The sequence below is a fragment of the Sylvia atricapilla genome, chromosome 4 (assembly GCF_009819655.1).
Source record: "Sylvia atricapilla isolate bSylAtr1 chromosome 4, bSylAtr1.pri, whole genome shotgun sequence".
In the NCBI taxonomy this organism is placed as follows: Eukaryota; Metazoa; Chordata; class Aves; order Passeriformes; family Sylviidae; genus Sylvia; species Sylvia atricapilla.
The window spans coordinates 4734787-4755548 of record NC_089143.1 but is presented as its reverse complement, the minus strand read 5'-3'; the positions used below and the strand labels follow the sequence as shown (position 1 = coordinate 4755548).

General features: G+C 36.6%; 1 protein-coding gene across 2 annotated transcripts in view; it reads right to left on the bottom strand.

Annotated features, from left to right (window-relative positions):
• The window catches only part of DLC1 (DLC1 Rho GTPase activating protein), a 213446-nt gene that overhangs the window by 159704 nt on the left and 32980 nt on the right, over positions 1–20762 (bottom strand). For both annotated transcript variants that reach the window (XM_066316950.1, XM_066316951.1), the window contains exons 3-4: positions 4129–4278; positions 1446–1586 (exon numbers count right to left, since the gene is read on the bottom strand). In XM_066316950.1, coding sequence (XP_066173047.1) covers positions 1446–1586; positions 4129–4278 — 291 coding nt within the window. The remainder of the gene's footprint in view (positions 1–1445; positions 1587–4128; positions 4279–20762) is intronic.

Genomic DNA, 20762 nt, shown 5'->3' with positions numbered 1-20762 from the left:
AATTTACAAATTTATATAGCAAAATAACATTCGTATATAAGTTCAACATGATATATTCATCACAGCAGAAGTAAAAAAAAATACTTGCTGAAGCTGGATTAACACATAATATGTAACTCCCAGGAAGTGACCCACCCTCCTGCAGTGTTAAGAGTTCCCCAGATACTAGCACAGAAACTGAAATTTAAAAGGAATGTTCAATACCTTAAAAAGTGAAAAAGTGTCTGTGTGCTTCTCAGGATCTGGTAAAATGGGATATCACCTTCCAGCATAACATATGTACTTATTTGAGAATTTCTGCTGCTATGTATGCAGTGACACAGTGCAGAGCTCTCTATTTGCTATAGTTATGCGCTGATGATAAATTACAAGTGAATTTATTTTTGTACAAGTGAACAATCCCAAATGTAAATGTTTATTAGAACTTCTGTTAGCCACAATCAAAGGCATTAGTTAACCTGCTATTATTGCATGCAGGAAATGACAGGTAGCCTCTATTTTACTTTTTATAGACTTGTTCTAAACATATATTTACAGTAACCATAATTTTTATTTTAATACTTTATCCCAGATTTTCTGCTGGTCTGGTAACCAGAACCATTTCAATAAGTGAACAGATGGAGTAGGAGTTATGCCAAGACTTTTCACATGGGCAAAACTTAGAAGCCTCAATTTCTCTGCTTCCTGAGGCAGTGGAAACAGCGAGTTCAGGAGGGAACAGTATATCAGGAGTTTCTAGGACATCTGAGCATTTCTGCACACAATGGTGGCTGAAGCATTATAAAGATGAGTTCTTCAAAAGATGGAAAACAGCAAAAGAAAGAACCATGCCTCTCATAGCTCTGTGTATCCATGAAGGTAGAAGAAGGTTCCTTGCCATATCTGAGCTCTGAGGGCAGCCCTTCCTCACCACCTCCCACACACTGGGACTGGCAGAAAAGAGTCTGCTTGCTCAGGGGCTTCCCTCTGATTCTAAGCATCTGGAACCACTCGCCAAATTTTGCCTCAGAATGACATTCTCAGGTCAGTAGGGTAGTAGGTACCTTCAAGAGGACTAGGGTGACTGGGTTTGGAGATCATAAACCAGCCACGATTTTTCTCTAGCAGCATCCAGCATGAGATTTAGGAAATGTTCTGAGTGATGCCACTTCAGAAAAATGTACCTTCCTAAACAGCACTGTTCCTTTAAATTATTTTCTCAGACAAAAACTCATCTTATTGCAATCATAAGCTGTTAAAACACACTGTTAATAGTGTGTTTTAAAATGTGAAACTTCTAGTATTGTTTGCCACTAAAATGGCCCTTTGAGGCCATTTTCATTTTTTTTCCTCAATGTCTCACACCTTCTATTGTACAATCCAAGTAATGAGTAGCATATTTTTTTATTTCACTTCCAGTCTATAATCATGGGAGACATTTTAAAAAATATAACTTTTGTACTCACCCCAGCCTTTGGTTTAGCTCCAGAGCTGACTACTGAAGAGGGAGATGCTGGGTCCAGAGCATGGATATTAGAAGACAAGTTTGTTTGCATGTGATTTACTGAAGCAACATCCACTCCACTTTCAGAACCAGATTCAACGTCCTGTAGAAAAATATTGCAAGTCTCTTTAATAAATGTGAATGTGAAATAAAATCATATTTCTGCTAAATAACAGCAAAATTTAGGCAAGCTCACTTTAATACATATGCTTGCTGTCTTTTTCAATGTGGTGATCTGCATTAGCTGCTGTTCTGAAATTATAAATCACTGCTAACATCAAAGCTAGAATTCCTCTAAAGTGCAGAATGCAAGGTAAGAAAAATCAGTTAAGGGCAGCAGAAGTTTGACATTTTTCTGCGATATTCAGTATTTCCTGTGTGCTCCCACCTTCTGTCTCTGCAGCACTGTAAGTTAGTGAACATCTGTAAGCCATTATGCAGATGAAATGACTTCACCATCCAGCAGTTTATACAATTCAGAGGTACAGCTCCTTAGTTTTTTTGTATCACCAGACACTTATCAGCCAAACACCATTTCTGGTTAAAATGCCCTCACTTTTAATGACACTGATTACATTCCTCTTTCTGAAAATAAAAAGCAGATATACAGTATGTTTTATTGTTGAGGAAGTAAAATTTTAGTGCTTGCATGATTTACTACATAGGGCGAGGGGAAGGGATTATGCTGTGTGCAGATAAATTGTGACACATGTCTGGCAAAGACCTGGCTATGCAGAGAACCCACCATATACTCTCAGGATTATTAGCTGAGGTGCAGCCTGCAGGAATACAGAGACACACTATGCAAAAAAAAAAAAAATAATCTCCTGAACTCTTAATCCCAGAAAATGTGCAGACAAAGCCACAGTTTCCTAATCCCAGGTTCCTAGAATAGGTGAAATATGAGGTAGAGTCATCTCAGGGGTTTTGCTCCTGAACTGAAAAGATAATTTGATTAATGATCCTCTGATTAATTAACTCCAGTCAAGTCTCTGGTCTGCCAGGCCAAAGCTGCCATTTGGGCAGGTGCCTCTGTGCCATGGACACGAGTGTGTTCTGAAAAGGGTTAAAAATTAGGGACAAAGCTGGACTCTAGGTAGGGCCATGTGTTGGAGTCAGATATTTCCTGCCAGTGAGTTGTGTGCAGTGTGAAGCACTGGGAAATGCAGCAGAGCCATGGAGCAGCCTCTGCAGCAGTCAGTATGGCCATAGCTGCTCTCAGAGGTTTCTGGTTAGCAGAGCCATGCTGCCACAGAGCAGAACCATGATCCCTGCTGCATTACTCAGGTTTTTACATCACATTCAAATGATTTCTTACTGTAGAATAAATATGAGCCTGAACTCAATACCTATATGTCTTGAAAACCAGATCTTCTGGTCCTCAACAATCAAAGGTTCAAAAATTCCTGGGAAATCACTGTCCATAGATAGCATATATTCCATGTTTGATGAAAGCTGCCTTTCTGCAGGGCTGCTTTGCAGCATGGGAACAGGTACCACGTCTGATTATCAGCCAGGGTTACTTATACACGTTTATACACTCCCTTTATTACTGTAAGAAATTAGCTAAAGTGCTGGTGTGGATTGGTGAGATGCAGGGAACAGATGTTAACACTGTATTTCAGATTTCCTGTGTCATCAGTATTTAAGGAGACACCGTGAGAACATTGACATTCAGTGGGAAAGAAAATGTTTAATGATGAAAAGGAAAATTATGTGACTTCCTCTACAAATGACACATTATATAATTTTCAGCTTTTCTCACCTACAGACCACTCAGCAACAATGAAGCCTCGCTTCCAGAGGAAAAAACTCCTTGTTATTTAAAGAAAATATCACGAACCAAAACAAATGATACAAATGCTAGTCTAGAGATCTCAGGGCAGGGTTTCTCAGGTTTCCTGAATTGAAAAGCATCTGCAGCACATGTGGGTGAAATTAACAGGAAACCTGCACACGAATACCTTGGATCAGCCATTTCATGTCCTTCAGAGTTACATGTGCAAACACTTTACAAAGATGAAAGAATGCATCAGTCATGTTTGTGAGCTGTCCCATCTTCTTTTGGATTACTCTCAGGGAAGAATGATCCTTTTAAGTGAATAAAAAGCCCCTCACATTAAATAATTCAAGTTCTGCCCAGAATCTTACTCTGAATGACTAAGGACTTTTTGCCTTCCCCTAGAAGAAAAACAAGAGCTGTAGCTCAGACTTTCTTTCGGTTCCATGTGATGTCAAATGACACATTCTCATGTTCTGAGACTGGTGTGACCCTGAGCCTGTGCTGACCCTGCATTTACAGTGGGTGATAATTAGAGAGACAGACATTTTCAGAATCTTGTTGCTCTCCCTTTGCTTTATCTGGGAGTTCTGAAGCTCTCATTTATGAAAGGATGTCAAAATGAAATAATGGATATTTTTTATTATTAATGTTACTTATTTATAATTAATTATTATTTTGAGCCCATTGTTATTGCCCTCAAAACACGTATATATGGAAAAAAAATACAAGTCAAATTCTTTACAAGGAGAGTTATAGTTCTAAACCAAGGAGCTGAAGAAAAATGTGATGACTGAAAGAAAAAGGTGAAGCAAAAAAAGGTTGTATTTAGAATAATAATTAAAAACTGACCAAACTGACTTACAGGTATATGCCTCCGTTTGTATGTTGGGGTGCTGGATGGGGAAGAGCCTGCACTGAGAGCATTTTCAATATCCTGGTCAAGCTGGTCCAGTTTCATAATTAACAGCACCATTGAATCCAGTCGTGAGCGATCCCGATCATCTGGTGTTTCCTATGGAACAGAAAATACAACTGATAAATCTGAAGTGGTATTGTTTGGGAAGAATAACCTTAAAGTATGAAAGATCTGTTTCTTCATTTGCCAGTAAAGAACACTAAATTATAAGCAGAAGTGTATTTTTTTAAATACTGCTTTGTGTAACCAGCTTATTGAGTACTGATGTACTGTTGGAAAAATATTTTATATTAATATTTAATATACATCCATTATGGCAATTAAATGCTTTAAAAGCACAATAGTTTGGAATAAATGCATCATTACTTGGATACACATACTTTTAAAACAACTACGGATTCCAAACAGTCCTCAAAATGTTCACCCCAAATTAATTAAATAGCTTGTGCAAGTACAAAATGATGGAGGTTAATCTACAATGGAAGCAGGAGACAAGTTCAAAGAGGCCATTTTCCAGCTGAGCCCCAACTTCTTTCCTTTGTGGAACTCATTTGTGTAACTATGTTTTGTTGATTCATAGTAGAGATTTCTCTCTTGGTTGGAAATTCTTGATATACATGAGGAACATCAGGGTAACAATGAACAGAACATCAGAGATGCTCTGACTGGAAAGAGAGCAGGATGAGGGTGTAATCACATCACAGCCTCAAACATCTAATTTATGCAGCTAATTTCCCTATCCTCCATAGAAAAAGGAGGCAGAGCAGATCCTCAATAGTGCAACTCAAAGCAACATCTTCAATTAGATGGGTTAAATAATGCTCTCATGGAGTTCCTTCCTTTCCCTTTTATATACAGACTTAGCACAAAAGTTAGATAACTAGCCTGCCTCAAAACTCAGGACTGCGAAAATCCCCACTAGTTCCTGTAGGGATTTTCATAATCTGAACTTAGAAAATACGAAGTTCCATTAACTCACTTGAAATAACATTTTTATAAATCCTTCTCAAAAAAAAGGATGTAAAGATGTTACAACTGCTTCATTGTGCCCAAGAAGTAGGCAATGTAAGTGTCCAAATTAGCCTTTTATTTTAGTGTGTTATTAAACTGTGTTTCAGGCTATAGAGAGACTTCTCTTTTTAGGATTCCTTTAGCAGGATTTTTGTAGACTGCTTCAAAGGCAAGGCAAAACATGAATTAGATGATTCTTGCTAGAATTAAAGGATAAAATAGTCATGCAAACCACAGTCTACATGATCTTTAGGCCAGATGTGATGGTTACTTAATCAAATCTTAGAAAAGTAGCAATACAAATCTGTCAGTCTAGAGCAGAGTTATGAACAATGCACAATGCAAAGGTCAAACCCAGGGAAACTGTGTATTCCATTTTGTGTTGCAACTTAATATTTTACATTGGGTTTCTAAAAAAGCTGCTGAATTTGCAGGATCCCCTGATGAATTTGAGCCGGGTTTAGACTGTTTGTGAGAGAATATCACCTCAAAATACCTTAGAATTCACCTACATGGGTTAAGTTTCACTTTCTTTCAAATTGAAATTTCATATTGAAAGTTTCACTTTCTTTCAAATTGTCCCAAATGATTCATTGCCACTGCATGGATCTTCATTCTAATTGATCTTAAATTGATATCTGAGGTTTACAAAGTCAGAACAGTTATTTCATGTAATCTGCCTGGGTACAGAAAGCCCAGTGGAGCAGCTGAGTGTCTGCTGATGGAGTAGAAATGACCTCCACTGTGGCAGGGATCACGTTTGCCATGGTGAAGCTTCCTACAAAGTCTCCTCACTTTGTTCTTATTTCTATTGGTTTTGCTTGGAAATACACCACTGTAAAGGCTGATCAACCTAAAACTCACACTTGACTTAAAAACCAGAAATTCACTGCCACAACAAAGGAAGTGGTGGTCGCTGGGTGGGGTTTTTTTCTTTGATTGTATTGTGGTTGGTTTTTTGGTTCTTTGGGTTTTTTTCCTCAGGCTAGAAAGATATCAGGCATTTCACTCAAAGACAAAAAAAAAAAAAATTAAAAAAAAAATTGGATTTTTCCCCTAACAAATTGTTTCATTCATCCTGCCATAACAGTATAAACTTGCTTTGCATGCAGCAGATTGAGAATGCTGGAGAAGAATGCTGAAATGAAGAAGTGGCAAAATGCTATTCAAAGTGATACTCAGGGCTGACACAATGAGCTGGCTTTGAAGGGAAACACTGCTTTCAGGAAACAATAATATTATCATCATGGAATTTAGCTATTCTTTTTAGAAGTCCTAACTTCATGGTTCTGGCTGCTGTTCACATCAACATGAGAAATTCAACATTTTAACTACAGTTTCTGCTTTTACAACTTACTAAACACCTGTTTTGCTGGGGCACTATCAATTTGTGTACATGCAAATCTAAGCATTATACAAAAAAACACATAAAACAAATATTATTATAAGATTAATTTATTTTGAGGCAGTCTAGCCTTGATGGTCTCCAATAAATTGCCAAGAGATTATAACCTTATTATCTTTTTTGTATCTCCCTTTTGTTTATATTCTGAGATTTTATTACTGAAGTATGATATGATCTATAGCCAGCAAGGTATTAGCAATTAATTTGTTTCCTTTTGAAAACACAGTATTTCCTTTGTTTCCAGTCTTTCCCATTGTCTCCTACTGACAGTTATTTATCTTTCAAATTAGAATGCAAAAATATAAATTACATTTATATAATTATACAGAGATACAATCTTTACCATTATGAAGTCAAAACTTGGGCATTAGAAGGTATCTGGTCAGAGAAAGCCCTTACAACCTTAATTTCTGCCTTAAGGCATTTGTATAGGGCAATTCAGGCATACATCACAAATATAAACAGTAGGTCAAACTCGAGATGTTATTTGTCTGGAGAGTTGGTTTTTAACATGTCTCCACACAAGGAGGAAATAGTTTAGGTCATGAACTGGAAAAAACAATATTTCTTTTAATTTGTATCCTCACTGGTGTGATAAAGAAGCTAGTTAAATTTGAATATATCCATATGTTTAGAACAGAAAACATTGTAACTCTTCCTAGAGCAAAGGATGCTTGAATTATGCCTAAATTATAAAACCCCAAATGTTTTTACAAAGGAAACAGTCTACAAGTCTTGTTGCTATCATCAGTAAACAATGTTAATAGAATGAAAACATTTTTGGGAACATGCCTGCAAAATAAGATTTAACCAGTTTTTTTAGTCTCTTTTGTGAATTTGGAGCTTATATCATTACTGACAAGAATAACACTATATTTTTCTACTATGTCCTCCCATGTCTTCAAGTGTTTGTGTGCCTTTTTTTACTACCAAGTTGCCTTTGCAACATGTGAGAAGACCTGGCAATTCCTTACCATAATGTTCTCTGCACATAATGTTATAATTTTTATTTTGAACACTTGATGAAGAAAAATCTCCGTATGAAGGCAGCATTAATCAGAGTACCTCTGGAAAGAACTTGCCAAAGAACTTTTTATTTCTGGTTTCAGGAATTTCATACCCATATTAGCAATACATTACAATTTTCTTTAACAAATCCAGACAGAAGAAACCAGTTTAGGTATGACCCTAAACTTGGGTTTAATGCATCCATCCTGTTTTACCCATGCATTTCACTTCCTTGCTCTCTTAAACCCTGTATTTCTCCAAGTGTGTTTTCCCCTTTCACCTCTAGCCACTGTTTTACATCACACACACAGTCCTTACTGCAGTCCATTCCCACACAGACCTTTTTTGGCTGAGCAGAGCTGAAGCAAAGGGCACCTTTTGAAAAGGATGTCGACTGTTAAGTGTAAAAACTATTTTAATTTTGTTAGGAAAAATTTCGTACAGAAAACATGGGTACTCAAAACTAACTTTGTGCTCTCTCTTAATACCTTCGAGGTGATTAAGTCACTCCCTCCTTCCGTGTAGTTTCTCCCTTTAAAAGCATCTGCTGATTCCAGCTTGAGCAGACCCTCTCAGTGCCAGTGTGGTTCCCTGAAGTTAAGGAGGGGAGAAAATATCCCACTCTAAACATCCCCCTGCTAGAGCCATCATGGCACCACCTCCTTCCTGACACTCTCGTATCAAAATGCTCATAATTGCTTTGAAAAAGAAAACTTAGATTTTAGAGGCAAGATTTTTACACAAAAGACAGGGATCATTTATGGAAAGAGCTGGCTGAGTTTTGCCTGGTTTTGATTTGCAGCCAGCGGGAGTGAGTTAAAATTTTATATTAATACTATGTATTTCAGATGGCATTAAATTACTCATTCTTGTCTTTCCTTGCTAAAAACACCGTTTTTGAAAAAAGAGAATTTTATTATATATCACTGATTTAATACTCTAGTGGTTTTCATGGGAAGAAACAAATGAAGAATGGAAAATATGCTGCTTTTAAGTTAGTCTGAGGATTTTTTACTAGCAGATAAGCAAATAAGTTTGGAAAAAACTTTGGAAAATACCTAAGAATTTTATCCTTCTCAAAATTTTACACTGTACTCTACCATATACCTGCCCATGACAGAGGTTTTGGAACTAGAACATCTTAAAAGTCCCTCTCAACACAAACCATTCTATGATTCTGTGATTACAGTCCTATTCATTATGGGAGGGAATGCAGGCAGAGAACATGAAAACACAAGGCAAAGCATTCTGTTCCTTTTTGACATAAGACACAAGGCCTAAATACCAGAAAAATCACAGGAAAATTACTATTATCAGTCATATTTGAACTAATATATGGAACAGACAGAAAATGATACAAACAATGAAGCCTACACTGGTGTACACACCCCAGGTGAGGGGACAGGCTCATATATTCATGCAGCTATTCACCTAATTTCTCTATTACCACAGGTAGCTAATTAATAGAAATCATGGAGTTCTCAGACTGCCATTACTACACTAGGATTACAGCAATTTTCCTTTAATATTAATGCAAATAAGTGGTGGCACTAGTTCCAGTAACGAAGAGAAACAAAAACCAAATGTAAAATTAACCAACTCAAAATGGTACGTCTTGTCCAATGCAGAAGATAATTATCTTACACTTCCACTACAATTTCATAAAGTGTAAATGATGTATGAAATCCTGCTCCCTGTCTTTGGAGTTACACTTGATTACAGTAGCCAGTCTGATGGCATCCAGCTCCCAGCAGGTATTCCTGACTTAGAATCACATCAGGATCATGACTACAGAAATTTACCAAAATCAAATTCCATAAAGACACAGAGCATAATATGAATGTAATTTCTGTTCACTGGGTGAACAGAACATTAAGCATAATGTAATTAATCATGCTCTTTCCATCAAAAACAAATTCGCTTACTTTTGAGCTTTGTTCTTCTTGATATTTTCTAAATTAGCATTGTAATTATTCTAAAATCACCTTTTATGACTATACTTTAACAATTATGACTTACAAAGTAAGAAAAAAAGCATTTATTTACCTTTATTGGACCCTATTTCTGTTTGCTATGAGTGGAAAGACTTCTGCTTTGTGGAGAATATTATGACAGTAATCTAAACACTAAACAAATACTGTAATTAAACAGAAATGTGTTGTGAATGTGAGTGATAGATAACTGATGTTATATTTTTTATATTATTGAAAGACTACCTCAGATCTAGAAATTCTGTGCAAAAATCAACAAGAAAGTACTTCAATGATCTTGTTTCTTTTTTTATTATAATCAAAGTCTGAAAGGAGTAAAAATAGGGTCCATTCTATTATCAGCAATTAAATCAGCATCAGTGACATGAAACTCAGCTTTGATACGTGTTTGTTGGCATGTGTTTTACAAATACACCAATAAGTGCATTGCTTTGTCTACTTGCACTTTATATATCTTTATCATTTAATGCATTTCAAACATGGAAGCGAGAAATTGTTTACAAATGGAAAGCAAACCAAAGAGTTTCTGCTTTGCACTGCACTGAATAGAGTGCAAAGGGAAAGGAGAAAGAAGAATGAATACAAATATGAAAAATGATTATAGCTTGTTCTCCAGTTTACCAGTGAGAACATAGAATCTAGGAAATTCTTGGTACCTATTTAAAGTCTGTTACTGACACTGTACCCTGTAATACCGGAGGGCAGAACAGGAGTTGTATTGAGCAGCCTCCTGAAAGCATTGCAACTCTTCCCACACAGACAAAGGACTTTGAATCAGACCCACTACAGACACGAGAATTAAAACAAACAGACAAACCTCTGCATATTCAAAATAGGTGAGAAATAGGAGTTCTTGTCCTAAATGGTTTTCATGCTGCCATAGAAAATAAAGAGTTCTGAGAATACACGTTGCACTTTCAACTCAATCTTTTCAGATAACTTTTCATTCATATGATTGTGACATCAATAAATGAAAAAACAGCCTATTAAAATATACAACATAATGTCCCTGGTAATCATACCTTAACAATTTGCATGTTATTCATGTGTAGGAGTGTTGGGGGGTGAGGGTGAGGTAGGGGAGAAGATTCACCACTGAGTGCTTCAAGTCCAGGTAACACATTACAGAAAATTTCCTTTATTCACATTTCTTTGTCCTATAAAAATCATTTAAAAAATCCTCATGCAAGAGGAATAGGTTTAGCTGGTTACTTAACCAGAGAGATTTGTTGGCTTATTATCAGGAGCTGACTGAGAATTTTTATAACTTGAATGATAAAATGTAGAAAGACTTTGTCATAGCCTGCAACTTATTGAAATCAGCCCAGTGCTTATGGCTTCTGAGAAAACTGTAAGCTGTTAATTTATCTAGGTAGGAACAGAAAAGTCTGCATTTATCCTTCTGATTTTAGTAATCTCAGGTTAAGACTGCTCAGGTTAGTAGTTTGCATGAGAGATTCACTAGGCTTCTGCGCCAGACAGAAACATTTTCCAATTCCTCTCCTATCTGGAGGAGGCCAGTAGAAGACAAAAGGAGTCAAGGAAAGCTGAGATATGGTGCATTCAACAAGGAATCTTTTCTGCCCTGTACCCTGAAACATGACTAGATTATGAACATCTCTGTAAAGAGGCATGAAATAAAAAAAGGAACTTCAGAGTTGGTAAAAAGAATGAGGAGAGGATAATGTATGGAAAGCTAGAGGATGTAGACAGTATATACCACCCATATGGAATCTCATGGACCTGAATCAACCTTGTGTCTGAAAGGACACACAGGACCAAGGCACAAAAGGTATCAAACCAGGTGCATAAGACCTACCTTAAATTTGTCACCAGTTAATATGCTCCACTGCAGAAGGCACCTACTTTGTTCAGTAGGAAAGTATCAGAGCACCACATAAAATAAAAACCCATAAAGCACTCTCCCCCTTCTTCCAGGTGAGAACCAGAAATTATTGTCTTAGATGGTTAAAATGCCTAAATGTATGAAGTTAAGAGTTAAATTAAGAATGGAGGCTAAAAGAGATGAATTTATGTGATGAAATCTGGGCTGTTCTACGTATGACATGACAAGATGTGATTATGGTGCCAATGTCAAGATAGGCAAAATGTAAGGCATTATTTGGGGTGGTTGTTTTGTTTAGTTCTTTGTTGTACTGCAAAACTTTCCTACACTCCTGCATAGACAGGCAGTCGTTGTCATGCAGAGCTGTTTGGAAATCTCTTAAATTTTTTGGTGCTACATCTGGTTAATTTCATCAGAAATCAACCCACTAACTGAAGATTTTTAAAAAGTCATGCAAGAGACCTGGGAGAATTATTTAAATAATTTATTCCTGTGACAAATGTGGCAATTGATGATAAAGACTGTTGCAAAATTGCGGAAGAAACAGTCATGTTTTTCTCATGCAATTTCATGACGAATACAGAAGCCGAGAACTTAAACTTTTCTTTAATAAGACTGAATTTGTTTAGAAACGGTGAACTTCAAAACAGCACAGTTTCTTTCAGAGGCAGAATGTTTTCTGCAACAAAGCCAGTCACAGATTTTCAGAATTACACTTGCAAATGGCTTGTACGACACAATTGGTTCAGTTAGAACCAGAGGATCATTTTGGTTGGAAAAGACCTTTAAGATTATGAAGTTCAACTATAAACCAAACCCCTTCAAGTCCACCACTAAACCATGTCCCTAAGTGCCACATCTACACGTCCTTTAAATATCTCCAGGGATGGTGACTCAAACACCTGAGTAAGCATAGAGCATACCGAGGAGAAAGGATTAATTTTTCTCAGATCCTTGTCTTTCTCCATAAAGTAGATGTGTCACTAGAACTAAGATGGATAAGAAAACAACAGGGAAAATAAGGCCCAAACACAGGGAAGTAAGTGAGGCCTCTTGAGTCCCACAAGCTATTTCAGGCTACTCAGTTGATTCTCTGAGATACCAAATATTGGGCAAAGACAATATTCAGGTAAGCAAGATATTGTTCTCTATTCTTAGCAGAATATTCAGAGTTTCATACTCTTGGATTATAAGCACCCTGGGTGTAAGATTACAGAGCTATAAATTATTGCTATGAAGACACTGGAAATCAATCCACTCTCTTGCCAGACAAACTCTAATGGATGTTTGCTACTGCATAGTAAATCCTCTATAAAACCCTATAGTAGACAATGACTAAAAATACACTTTCACCTTACATGATAGAAATAACAGTTCAGTATTTAAAAAATCTGAGGTGATCAGGAAATATTTGCTTAGTCACTTTGTACTCTTTATAGCTGTACTTCAAATTTAGTTTTTAAAAAATATTTTAAAAAATAGATATCTAAATAATTATCTGATACAGGTCATTGTTATACAGTTATTTTAATTTTCTCCAAATTCCTGGTTCAAACAGGTTCTTGTTCTCTCATCTATTTGTCCAGGCTACTGCTCAGTTCTCCTTGTACCAGCAGTGGTTATCAGAAAGTTCCAGAAAGCTGTTGGGGTCCAGCTGAACACAGTCCCTGGGAAAGGTGTAGTGCCTATCAGGGTCTTCTGTGCAACCCTACAAATGTCAGTGCTGGCCAAAGAAGAGTAAAAAAAGGGAGGATAAAAAGCTGTACTGAATTTTATTTTTTCTTGCAGAAGCTTGGAATTTAACTGCAAAGTGATCACTTAAATGTAACCTTTATTTTTGTCAGTGGGGTTAAGCTGATTTTAGAGATGTGGTAGGGTCTTGATGTCATCTCAAATGTTTTCCTTCAGTACACCAATACAAAAGTGTGGAAGGGAGTGTGTATATTAGTAACTTGCTGAGGGTTTGGAAGAGAAGTGTATTGTCAAAAAGCAGCAGCAAGCTGCTGTCCTCTGTCTCTTAATTCACCGATTTATTCTTTAGCTTTGCCAACCTATGCAGCTGAAGAACTGCCAGAAATGTTTTTATGTCAGAAGTTTGTAAGAGAACATGATAGCATGAGAAAAACCCTTTCTAATTTTTTATAGTCAGAGGAAGAAGTTAAAGTGCTTTGTTTTCTTGGGAAAGAGCTCACTCTTTCCCATGTGAAAATTGGATTGCCCCAGTGACAATTACCTTCTTACTAAATTACTTCTGCACGGTGAGATTTAAATTAAGGTTACTCTTGTATCACAATTCACTGCACACTGATATTTATGAGAGCTGTAATTGGCTACTGAGGAAGTGGTAGCAAAACTCTTGATCTTGAATGGGGATAAAATTTTTGTTTGTAAAAAAGACATTCAGGTTCAGGTTAATGCTCAATAAACTTCAATGTTTAGAACTTGCCTCAATAAAAGGGTTACAAAATCAGATGTTCACATCAGACTTTTGGTTTAACTACATGGAAGCTTAGTCACAAGAAAAACAAGCCCCCCTAACTGAGATTGGGATCAAACAGTTTGGGAGTGGAAATGTTGATCAAGGAAACTGTTATCCCTTTTCAGCCACTTTTAGAAAGATTCTAGATAGCTAAAAAAAAGAAAAAAAACAAAACCAAAAAGCACATTTGCTCTTTCACTTTGAATTCTTAGCAAATAGTAATGAATGGCAATTAGAGGTTTTGAAAAAATACAGAATCAAAGGAAACTAGATCACCCTTAATATGTCACACACCATATTTTACAACCAAGATGTTTCTTGAAATAAATAACCAAGATGCAGCTTTTCTAAAGCTCTGCAACAATTACTGCACCATCTCTTCAGAGATGATTCTGAGGAGCTGATAATGGTCCAAATTTGGTAAAAAATACCACAACTCCCTTGTTTACCCCTTAATGGCATCTGTCTTCTGTATATTGTTGTCTGAAATTCATCAAAGCGAAGTGTCTGACCATGTGGTAAATGGTTGACTGGAATTTTGGAGAAGTCTGTGGTTCAGACAAGGAATTCCGCTCTTCTTCATAATATATTCAGCTATTTCATGTATGCCTTTGAAATATGTTTATGCACACTGGAATTATTCTAGCTATTAAATGTCACTTAAGGGGACTGATCTGTGCACAGTGCCCAGCACTGAGGGCTCTCTCAGACACATACACTGGCATGTAGACTAGCCTTTAGGGTTCACTTTCCATTCACATCAAAGGACAGAACCCATGGAACACAAAAGACAAAGCTACTCTGAAAGCCTCATTCTTCTGCAACCACCTTTTTGAATCCTTGAATAAGGGGAGAATGAATTCATGAATTCATGTGAGAGATTTTCAGATTTTATGGTAAGAAAATCTGAGTTTTCCTTCTAATACTGAGGCATACAATTTGGAGTCATATATCTTGGTTGCTGCTGATAGAGAAAGTGAAAATTATCAAACAGTCTTTGTAGATGTCACACTAAACTGATCGTGTCTGAGCTATGTTGTAAGATGGATGTATTGAGACGAGGAAAAAATATTAAAGGAAGAAACCACGTAAGTAATACTGATGTGACAGATTATTGTGTATCACACCTTAGTTCTTAATCTTTATCTAAAAAACATCAGATGTGTTTACTCTGTCAATCAAGAGAGTAATAAGGAGTAACTGAGCAGTAAATGACAGCCTGAGCTGAAACCCCCAGGGAGAAGCTAACTAGTGATGCCTTAGCTGGACATGAGTCCAGCTGAGACTTGGTTGTGGCCACAGCATTCTCCTTTTTCCTCTTACCCCTGAAAGTTTCAGCGAGGCTGCAGCAGGTAATGGCATGAGTGCTCAGCTCTGACAGCCTGGAGGAAGGAAAAGTATTATGTACCTCTGGACCCAGGTGAGAGGTGAGCTCTTGCCTCCCAGCTGAGCCTACAGCACCTCCACCTGCCTGCACATCTCTCCTCCATTCTGGGGAGCTGATGACTGACAGCTCCCTTTCACAGCTGCTGTCTCCAAGGGACAGAGGAGCACAAGTGCCTGCAGCTCAAATTTGGTCCAGTCAGTCTGTGTCAGTGTGGCTGTCCATAAAGCACACAGCAGACTGTGATTACGAGCTGGGAAATTTGAATGGCAGGAGAGGTTGCAAGTTCTAGTTTTGACTAACACCCAACATTTATGCTGTAAATACACCCACAGCGCTGCAGGAGATACACACACATACACCAACATTACTGATATGGGCATATAAAAGATGGGAAAATAGATGCAGAAATCAATGTTACTTCCAAATGTGAATTTACCAAGTCAAATAGGAAGTTTGAGTTCAAGAGTTATCACAAAGAGATGATAGGATAAAAAATGCAGAAGTATCTAGGCCAGGATTAAATCACATATTTTAACTAATGTTCAACAAACTTGGATTCAATCCCAAATCTCCTCAAAAACAGTTATTGGGATAAACACAGTTTTATAATTCCTAATAGAAAGTAGTATTTAAGACAAGAAGATAAAAAAGAATATAAAATTTATAATTTTGGGCTTTCTGTTATTCTTCACAAGTTGCCTGATGTTTCCTGTGATCAACGAAGTGTTAAAATGTTCAGATATGAACACCAAATAGTGAGGAATATTTTAAAAATAGTGAACAATACTGTTCTGAGTAGGTATCCAATAAGACTGTAAGCTTGAATATGTTTCAGGGGACATTTATTCTTCTGGATTTCATTGTATTTTTTTTGGAAACTCAGGATGGTGTGATTGTCATGTCTTAAAGACATGAAAGTCATATCAACAGTTCAACTCAAAAGAAGTAAATAAATAAAAGTACATATTTTTTTTTAAACATTTTCAGAAATTCTAGCTGGTCCATAGAATTATCCATCCATGCTTCAGGCCAGTAGAAAAAAAACCTTAACCATCCCTTATTGAAATGAGCCCTAAATAAAGAAATCCTTTATGATTCACATGGTCTGGCTGAAGGGCCAGTTGGGCTAGGAGTAATATAGATTGCAAAAGCTCTAAGAGTAATAGGCAATGATCACAAATCATGGCTTTCTAATTCAACCTTCCTACCCTCAAGCGAATTCCACAAGTGTTCTCTTTTCTAAGGAAGAGATCCCAAATGTAATGAGAATTACATAAGGAACTTTTCGTTCAGTTCCTCAGCGTTAAATGCAAAAGAGAGTTTCTGCAAAATAAATGTTTCTCATGAAGCATATGAGAAACATCAAAATCTCAAAATTTTGAGAACATGGTTTCTCAAGAGTGCTGAAGGAAATCTTTTTTCTATGTCTATTCTGACTTTGCTTCATTGACTCTTTGAGTTAAGCTCTCTTGAGCTCCAGGAAAAGTCTGTATTGTGTCACTGAGAGCATTACTGACATTCGTGGTTCATTAATCATTCCATCATTTAATTGCTGAACATTTAAGCAGAAAAATTGAGTTGCTCTGGGAAGATCTGTCAGTTTTCAAAGGAAACCACAGGACTCAGGGAAACATGGAGACTGAGAAGGACAGGTTGGTCATGTCCAGAGATGAGTCAGCTGGAGTGGGTATAAACACGGCCACTGTGGGCACAGGAGGAAAGCTGGTCCAATGGGCAGGATGGACCTGCTGAGTCAGTCATATCACTTCTGTTCTGGAGTTAGTGTCTGATTTAAAACCCAGCTGATTACCAACTGAGTGTAAAATCAGTGAGTAAAGGAGCAGAAAGGCACATGATCAGGTAGCTCAGTGACCAGGATATTTAATGAAAAAAATTAGGCCTCTGCTGTATTACTTATCTTTCAAAGAGTACAAAAAGTTACTGTAATCTGTAACTACAAAAGAGTGGGACAGATTATAGTAGATGTTAGAACCGATGGAAGTAAAGGATGTAAAAATATTTTTCTGCTGTTTATGAGCATCAAGGGAAGGCCCCTACCAGCTCTTTGAAATCCAACTATATGGCTTCCAAGGATTCATAATGTTATAGTTTGGGATCTTTAGTGGCCCATATGATGTTACCATTAAATAAAAATGATAGCATACAGGAATTCAATGCATTTAGAGACTGGTGCTAAGTAAAAGTGGTGAAAATATTCTAACTCTGGGTTTAGCAGTAATATTAAGGATGATGTCTTCTGTCTCTTAATTATTTATGTCAAGAGCATGACACCCTAATTGATTTTATAAGATTAAAGTGTAAGAAATTGCAGAAGAAAAGAATGATCAAATTTTTTTGCTGTAACTATGAAGTGAGATTTAAAAGTCCAGCAGTTAACTTAGTCTGATTTTCACAAATCCTCTGCTTTTGTTTGAATTGCATTGTCAGTAGTTCAACCCTTCAATTTAACATAATAAAATAATTTGCTTGCCATTTCCTCCCAGTTAGTGCTACTGAAATCAGTGAGACTAGTCTCTGAATATGATCTGGTGAATTAAGTTCAGGTTAGTGGCATCTAGGTATTGACAATGGAGACACTATCACAATCAGATGCATGCAACAGCAATTTGTAGAACTAATTCAGTGAGTGTAGGTAAACTGAATTACTAAAGAATAATGAAAAAATTACCATGGGATAGGAAGCAGCCTGTATGCATCAGTTTCCTATCTGCATATTCCAGCTTAGGTAGATTGCAGCAAAGTACATTTCAAATATTAAGTATTTTAAGCAAATTTTTATACTAATATACCCATAAAAGTCAAATTCTAGATAAAGTTTGGCATATATAATTATATTTACATGGAAATATCTAATTTTTCTGGTTTTAGGTATCATAACATGCAAAAGCACATGCCATTTTTAATTACTAAGCTTATTTTTAAGGCAAAATACAAATGAAGTTTGCACACTTTTATTTCAGCTGAATTTTTCCAGATGACTCATTCCCTTTTGAAGCTACAGAGTAGAACAGCCAAGGATATACCATTGCCTGCTTCCAGGTATACAGAAAAGAAGACACAATGCAGTACCAATGGCATGTCCTCACCAAACGTTGTAAAGCCCTCCATAGAATGGAATATACACATTTGTTTAAAAATAGGCCCTAAATGGAAGAAGTTATATAATTTTTTACGTTTTTTTCCTTTGGCTTAAAATAATGTTTTGGTGATAACAAGCTGAAATGCCCTTAGTTTTAGACTCAATCCCTTACTTTTCTGGGTTAAAACCTGACTGATATTACTATGATTTACACCTCAGAAAAATTAATATTAGAAGACACCCAGTGCAACCTGCAAACAGTGCAAACCAGTGCAAAGAGTGACCCCTGGTAATGGGATATTTCTTGAACAGGTTTTTTTCAAACACATTAATACATATATCTCATACTCTGTACTAAAAAATGAAAAAGTGACACTGTACATTCTTGTGAAAGGAATATCTACCAGTCAAATCTTTGCTTAAATCAGCAGAGTAATACTTCTTCTGTATCTATTATTTCTGTGTATGTCCATAGGTAATAATAGCCATCATCTCCAGTAAATGTGGTGAGGAATTAAAGAAACTGATACATTCTTGATGGAAACTTTACTAACTTCTCTAAAAATAACATTTCTTTTCTGTATGATGAAACACTAACATTTCTATCTTTATATTTTCCTTATATTCCCCTTTATATAATAACCATAGAGGTGTTGTGGTTATTTACCCTTCACAAAGCTAGAAACAACTAAACATTAGCTACACTTTTAAAAAACATTTTTAGATGTGAGGTTTTCTAACATTAAAAGAAATAGGCACTGTCACCACATTTTGTGACAAAGCCATAAAACATCTTTAAAGGTCAGCATAGCTTTTGCATGAAATATGTCTGCAGAAAAAAAAAAATTGCTTGAGAAGGGAGAATGAGACTTTTGGAATAGTTAACTACAGAACAGCTGGCACAGATTAGCCTATGTCCTCATACAATCAAAATGTTTCTATTAGAGAACTTGAGATAACCAGCTTGAGAGTGTTTAAGTATACTCTGGTATTTTTTTTTCCCCGAATTTAATCAAGCATTATCTCATGTGGTATGACTGCATTATCCCAGTGGAATTAAAGAATTACCAACCCTACACTTTTATATATATATATATATTTAATATCAGGTTATTTGGCTTGATATTTATCTGTGGTATATGCCAACTTTTACTGACTTAACACACCATGACAAAATCAGCTCAGGGGAAGAAGGAAACGCATGAAAACTCTGGCTACTGGTTCGCTAGTGAGGCCAAAAGAGTGAAACTACAGAAACAGCAGAAATTCTTGTCTGGAGAAAGGACCTGACTCAGGCCACAGCCAGTGCTGAGACCAGCTGGCCTCCCCAAGGAAGAACTGCACTGTGGACTTCAAGTGAACTCAAAGCATCTGATGGTGAGTGGTGCTGGACTGGTGATTGCTCAATTTGAAGAATAGGACATTTATAATCTAAAAGTATTTCTTGCCGTACAGAAACTTAATGTTGAAATTAATATCACTATTATCAAACACATCCTTCTGCATAGGGGAGAAAAAAAAAATCATAATTGTTATAGAATTTCCAGTAAAATGCAAACTGCAGTTCCATTTAACTGCTTTAGTTAAATCCTGCTTCCTCTGACTCATAACAATGTGAGACATAAAAGACAATATGGCTGTTTCCCTAAGTCAGCGTGTTCATTAACAGGAACAAAATACCTTTTGGCTCTTCTTTGTTTAAAATATGAGATAACAGATTTTATTATCAGGCTTAGGCTACTCGATGGCTGTTGGTAAAATCTGAGGCCGTATGAAATAACCCAGGTTTTGCTAGCAACAAAATTAGGATTTCACCAATCTGATTTGCATCCTTCTGCTATGTTTGTCACTCAGGGTAAACAAACAGGAGAAGCCTTTTCATTCTGGGACTTTATTTTTTCTCATGTCCAGGACCCAGTTGCTCTGCAGGTGTTTATGCTTAAGAAGATAAATATCTCTAAATGTGCAATTCAGTTGAATTTTTATATTGATACAGCCTCAAAAGAGGTTGACTATTTACATTATTCCTGAAAAGAAGAGAGACAAATAGAGAGGTGAGAGGAACTGCTCATAGAGAGAATGGCAGAAAATGTCATTGGAAAATGCAATTTCCTCGAGTTAATGTATCAACACCTCAGAGAGACAGAAAGGACACACAAATGAATAAGGGCACACCTATAAGGTATTACATGGAACTGCTTTATTTAATCTAAATCTAATTTTAAAGCACAGGCACTGTAAAAACAGGAGGCTTGTCCTCACTGGGAACAAACCATAAGGTTTAATACAGAATAGGAGGGAGTGCAACAAGCAGGAGTTACATTTAGCTCTAAAAGATTTTTAAGGTTCCTGG